This window comes from Balaenoptera borealis (genome assembly GCF_965194805.1).
Source record: "Balaenoptera borealis genome assembly, chromosome: 12".
In the NCBI taxonomy this organism is placed as follows: Eukaryota; Metazoa; Chordata; class Mammalia; order Artiodactyla; family Balaenopteridae; genus Balaenoptera; species Balaenoptera borealis.
In genome coordinates, this window is record NC_138869.1 from 60,255,851 (window position 1) to 60,262,284 (window position 6,434).

The 6,434-nt window shown below is 50.4% G+C and overlaps 1 protein-coding gene across 3 annotated transcripts in view; it reads right to left on the minus strand.

Moving 5' to 3' along the window:
- Window positions 1-5,810, minus strand: part of LOC309608523 (uncharacterized protein) — a 209,985-nt gene extending 204,175 nt beyond the window's left edge. The window contains exon 1 of one of the 3 annotated variants that reach the window (XR_014232929.1): window positions 4,827-5,806. Coding sequence is in view for 1 of the 3 variants with exons in the window: in XM_082348810.1 (XP_082204936.1) it covers window positions 4,827-5,030 (204 nt within the window). In the remaining 2 variants the exon portion in view is untranslated. Of the gene's footprint in view, window positions 1-4,167 lie in introns of all 3 variants that reach the window. The other 2 variants (XR_014232930.1, XM_082348810.1) reach the window with 2 other exon arrangements.
- Window positions 5,811-6,434: the final 624 nt, after the last annotated feature.

Consider the following 6,434-nt stretch of genomic DNA (forward strand, 5'->3'; position numbering starts at 1 on the left):
ATCCTATTTTACAGATGAAGAGACTGAGATTTAAAAAGGGTAGGATCGGGCTTCCCTGGTGGCGCAGTGGTTGAGAATCTGCCTGCCGATGCAGGGGACACGGGTTTGAGCCCTGGTCTGGGAAGATCCCACATGCCGCAGAGCAACTAGGCCCGTTAGCCACAGCTACTGAGCCTGCGCGTCTGGAGCCTGTGCTCCGCAACAAGAGAGGCCACGATAGTGAGAGGCCCGTGCACCGCGATGAAGAGTGGCCCTCGCTTGCCGCAATTGGAGAAAGCCCTCGCACAGAAACGAAGACCCAACACAGCCAAAAATAAATGAATAAATAAATAATAATTAAAAAAAAAAAACCTCACATTAAAAAAAAAAAGGGTAGGATCTTCTCTGAGGTTAGTAGCTAGTGAAAGGCAGAGCCAAGACCAAATGATTTGTGATTTCACTCTTCATCAAAAAGCCAACACTGATCACAATGGCATCCTGCCTAATATGGGCAAGTTTCTGCTTCTGTGCTCGAAATCAGAGTTCCCTGGGTGAGCACGATGCAGAAAGGAAAGGGCTTCCGCTATTTTTCATGCCAGGAACAAACACCCAAGGGTTTAGGCATCAGAGTGAACTGTCTTGATTTTATCAATCGCCTTTTCTCCTCTACCTGCCACTTGAGACTCTGCTGTCCTCTGTGTACTGACAAACCCTGTCTTAACGTGGAGCAGGAAATGTTTTTCAGGACAAAATAAAAAAGAAGACTATCACTCCCCACAAGTTCACAGCACTCAAGAGCTTTGCTAAAGGTGTAACTCCCACAGGGCTCAGGGCAGCGCGGTGCAGGGCCCCAGGACCTCAGCCTCTGACTTCGGGAGCTGCCCACCCGCCAGGAACAGGGCGCACAGTTAACCTGAAGTTAAATTTGGCTCTTAAATACCCTCTCATAGAGTCTTTCAGGTATACAAAAAAAGAAAGTCTTAAGTCCTAGGAGGACAGAATGAAAAACAATGATATGTTACACATTCACTCAACAAAAACTGGACAGAGGTTAGCTAACGGTATTGTACCCATGTTAATTTCTTTATTGTAATATACACACCATGATTAAGTAGGATGTGAATATTAGGGGAAGCTGGGTAAAGGGTATATGGGAACTCCTTGTCTTATCTTTGCAACTTTTCTATAAATCTGAAGTTATTTCAAAATAAAAGGCTTTCAAAAATGAACTGGATGAGAGACTCCCGACAGCATCCTCTGTGAGACTGATGGTTTAGGACAGTGTCACTGATGGGATGCAGGCAGGTGAGCATCTTGGGTCATGTCTATCAGTGAAGTATCACTGGGAGCAACAGCACAGGATCTCTCTAGTCCAAATCACAAGAATAACATATCTTGCAGACCAAGGCTTTAATGAGAGCTGAACACAAAAGAGAGTTTGGTCATGATACCTCATAGTTGTGCCATTAATACACACTTCTATAAAAAACATCACAGTAAGTGGTGTGTGTGTGTGAAAGAGAGAAAATGGGGGGGAGGGAGGCAGGAAAAGGGAGAATGCATGAAGCTGAAGCAGACAAGAAAGAATCATTTATACATCACTCACCTGGGGTCGGGGAAGAACCCACACATTTGTGAAAGCAACTTGATAACAGATGGAGTAAGAAACTGGGGTGTTAGTCCTCAACACAAGGAACTTTAAAAAAAACTTTTCCAAACAAAGTTTCAGAAATACCCATCTTAGAGTTACTGAGCACAAGCAAAGCATTTCAGAATGGTTTTAAACGTCACTTAAAGGATGGAATGTGATGGCCTAAGGAAACTCTGCAAGAAAGTTTTGAGGATGGTCCAATCCATGGTTGAGAACACTTTCAAGGATTTGGAGGTCTCTTATTCAAGGTGAGTGACCATTTAATCTTCACCTGCAAGACTGGAAGAAAGGAGTTTGTCCAGGTGAGAGAACCTCTTTTCAGATATGAGGAAGAGGTTCTTGAGATCATGGGTGAGGAAACATCTCACTAGGTCCCCACAGGGGGTCATCACATTGTCTTTGCCTGTCATTGCAAGGAGAGGAGACTGCCTTTCACAGGGTTTAAGGTAAGCCTGCCTTAAAGCCCAGGGGACTGGTTGATTTAGGGTCTTCTCCAATTCTTGGAATCAAAGCATACACAGCATGTAGCTGCTATAGCATCTCTCTGAAGAGCAGTTGCTAGAGAGGAATCAGGCATTTTAATTCTAGGAACAGAAAGCACCAGTCACGTCATGAAACTCAGGCGTAAAAAATCCCTTGACTGATCCAGGTTTCTAACCTTCCTTCCTATTTCAGAGACTTTCTGAGGACATATGAACATGAACCTGCAATTTAGGAGACAAGCTGATCTGGCACTAAGCTCCAATTTTTTTTCCAAGAAGATAACTGGGGTAAACTCAAGAGAAAATAAAATCATGACCCCAAACCAGAATCTGGAAAAATATGCCCTGACACTTTTGCGGGAAGGGGAGATTTAAGATAAATAATATAGTACTGAAAATTCATTTTTTATTACATTTGTGAGTAAGAAACAAACATAACAGTCCAAAATATTACATTTGTACATTACTGTGTTTATATCCTATCGTGATCATCTCCCTAACTTCACCCCAAACAGCTTGGTGAAACCACATTCCACTTTATCCCAGTTTGTCTTCCATTTATATCTTAGTAGAATAATTTGATCAGACACCCAAAGGCCTTCCCACTAATGAAACCAGGATTTGCTAAGAAAAATCAATGTATAACTTGCCTTAGTATCCATCAAAGACAAAAAGAGTTATTAAAGTCTGAGACACAGCCACCATCCTCAGACTCTTAGAAGAACCGGTAGGAGAGTAGCAGAGACAAGCAAAGGGTTAACACAGCTGATTTCTGGGTGGAGAGAAGGAGGAACATAATTTTTTAAGGCAAACACCTGGAGGCAAAAAAAAAAGTAGTATTTTGTTTCCACCGCAAGAAACTGCAGACACAGAAAGCCAATCACATCAGTGGAATACTCAATTATCTGTACATGCTAATTAACGAAATATAATCAACCCACTTTCCGTCCATCCTTTCTTCACCTGCTCTAGTATTTGTCATGCACTGGCTTCCTCACTCCTCACAACCCACAGAACATCAGACAGTCTGCGTGGTGCATCAACGGGAAACAAATAAGCACAGATTTTTTGCTGATGGCAGAAATTTCTCATGCTCAGGGCATATGAACCAACAACGTGGAAATGGCAGCACTTGCTGTATATTTTAATGATTGCCCACACCTATTTTGCAAAAGAGATTTAAAGTTCAATTAGGTAATACGATGCTTAGTTACGGTTATTTCATTAAACTGGGTGCAGTCATTTAAAGTAGTAAATATGCAGTCATGACAGAATTAAATATTCATGAAATCAAATGCGACTGAAAAGCTGAGGATGTTAGAATATTAAAATTCCTCATAGTTTGGCAATGTAAATCTTGTGTGCATCACCCCGGCCCAGTCTAGAGTGTGTTCAAATGCCAGTTCCTTGGTAGAATGCCATATAAGTTATAATATTGATCTTGGTAGATAAACCACAATCTAAATCCTTAGCTCAGTATCCAAACGCAAAACAATTTTGAGGATTTGCAAATACCATCTTGTTAAGGTGAGCCTGTCCCCAAGTACAGAGAGGCGGCACTCAATGTGATCCCAACATGTTTGGGATACTGTTTAGTCCTCTAGGAAGGTCCAGCAGAAACCCAGGCAACCTCCCAGGAGGAGCATGTCATGACTCGCTTTCCTAACCAGGCACGGTGGCTGCTTCCTTGCATGCTTCCTCCAGTGAGCCACAGTGAGAAAGAACTTCAGCTGACTCCTCTTTGGTTAGTTCTGATTTGTTGAACCAGCTTTTCCCCAACACTCACAGCCACTTCCAAAATGCATTAACAAACACATGTATACACTTCACAGAGATACAACTGGCCGGCACTAGCATCCACAAAACTCAACTCCAAGTGAATATGGAGAAAGAAAACCCTGCTCAGAGACCAAGCTGCAATAAATACACTCCAAGAATATCACACCAAGGCATTATTTTCTACACCACTTCCTCTACTTTACAATTTTCTCAACAGGAAAAAACATCAGCACCAGAGAATGGCATTTGAGCTATTTCTTACTGGAACCCAATTACCTGAGGAGCTCCTCTCTCCACAGTCAGTAGCCACTATCCCCGGGGCTACAATGACACAGCAGGGCTTCAAAAGGTTTCCAGACCTCACCTGGTGCCAGGCACCTGGCCCCTGCCCTCCCGGGCAGGAGGATGCCAGGGGAGGAGCAGGAGCTCCAGCTTAGAGCTGGTTTAGGCAGAGCTCTCCATTCTGCAAAAGAGCCAAACTTTGCTCCCACTGTTGTCATCTTTAGGTTGATGTCACCTCCCTTCAAGGAGTCTCAGAAGCCACTTGGCAGCTCCTGAAGACATATGTTTCCCCTTGACCTAGATCATCCAAATAAGCTGTGGCTATACGGCGCGGGCGAGCAAAGGTCTCTCAATCTCCCTCTCCCGGCGTGCTGCGCTCCACTCGGCATCACGTTGCCTGGACCAGAAGACTTTTCTCTACACGAACACTGAATACGGAAACCAGGAGGGACTTCTGCACGCGCCTTCCCGTTCAGAAAGTCACTGTCGCCCAGCGATTCCCTTCCATCTTACGCCTTCCCTACATCTGCAACCCTCACCACCTCCCGGACGAGGGAAGGGGGTGGGGGAGCGCAGGGGTTAAAGTGACAGCCGCTGCCAGAGCTCCGTGGTTTTGTTCAAAAGGTGTCACAGCGCCAACGCGGTGGACCTACCTTGCTCTCGTCCTTCTCACCGCTGGCTCTCGCTTCGGGATCGTCGCTGTCCTCGGCGCCGGCACTCTTGCCGGGCGGATCATCTGGAGCCGGATGCTGCGGCGGCGACGGCGGCTGTGGCGGCGCCTGGCAGGCTCCTCCAGCCCCCTGGGAGCGGGGGATGGGCTCCGGGCATGGAGAAACTCCCTCCACATCCATCTCCATCTTCCCATTCACTGGAGGACAAGACAAAAGCGGAGCGCAGATTTGACAGCGGCGCCGGCGGCGGCTCAGCTGCCGGTGGCACGCATGGCTCGCCGAGGAGGAGCCGCCTCCCGCGCGCCCTCCCTCCCGCTAGCCTTCGCCCGCGCGCCCCGCAGCTCCGCTCGCCGCTCGGCTCCGGCACCGGCGGCGCCGGCCCGGGGAGCGCGAGCAGCGGGTGGCCGCGCGTCCTCGGAGCAGTGGCCTTCAGGAGCCCCCGGCAGTCCCGCTAAGCCGAGCGCATCCCGGAGGCGGCGGCAGCGACGCCTCCCATCCACGCGCCCAGCCCCGGGGCCGCCCGGGGACTCCCTCCCCAGCTGGGCCTCCCGATCCTTGTCGCTTTCCAGTCTCTCCGGGGGCCTCTCGGCGTCTCCCCTCCCCTCCGCCTCTGAACAAAGTTACTGGAAGAACAATCGCATTGCTGGGACCTGCCGGCGAAACTGACAGGAGTGGGGCGGGTCAGGTGTAAGTGAAATCTACCATCCCCGCCCGCTGACCAGACACCGACCCCTCACCCTGCCCGCTCCAGCCGAGGAAGGCAAGGCTTTCCGATTTGTGCCAGGCGGCGGCGGAGCCCTGGAAGGAGGGGAGCCGGCAGAGGGCTGGCGTCCGGGGCACCCACTTCAACCCCGGGCGACCCCCACCCCCACGCCGGCCCCAGGCCCCTCCCGCGCTCCCTCCCGCGGCCGCACGTGTCCCCGGGGTCACCCCTCCCGCGCGCGTGTGCATCCCCGCGCTCCCGCGCCGCCCAGCCAGCGCCTGAGGACTAGGACCGAGCAAGCGGTGGCCAAGGCCGGGCAAGCAGTTCACCTACCCTTGCCTCCGGCCCGGTCGTGGGCGGCACCCGCAAAGGGTGGGGCCCCGCGCCCAGGGCGAGGACTCGAGTCTCGCCTCGCAGCGGAGTTCCTCGTAAGGCTCGGCAGCAGAGGGGCGGAGGGGGAGGCGGAGGGAGAGCGAGGGGTCGCGGCCAGGCATCGGCCGCCAGGTGCCCCGGTTGGCGCCAGCTCCCGGCCAGCCCTCTGCGCTGGAAGGGCGTACTCCGCCGGGCAGGGCTCCGGGAGGTGCCGGCGGGGACCCCAGGCTGTGCGGTGAGCTGCGTCTGTAAATCTAGAGAGACAGATGGAGATGGCAAGGGTAGACTTGGGAATTCTTACACGGGGCTCTCCGACAGTCAGGTGATTAGGGTGACTTCTATATTTAACACTACTTGGTCCTGGGGAGTAGCTTACAACTTCACGGGAACTGCTACAGCGACTCTGCACTCCCGAGGGACCTTCCGGCAGCTATGGAGAGAAATAACGGATTATTAAGAAGCTGTTTAATGTTAAATAGAGCCTATTGTTCTGGGCTTTGAGTTCCATAATGCCC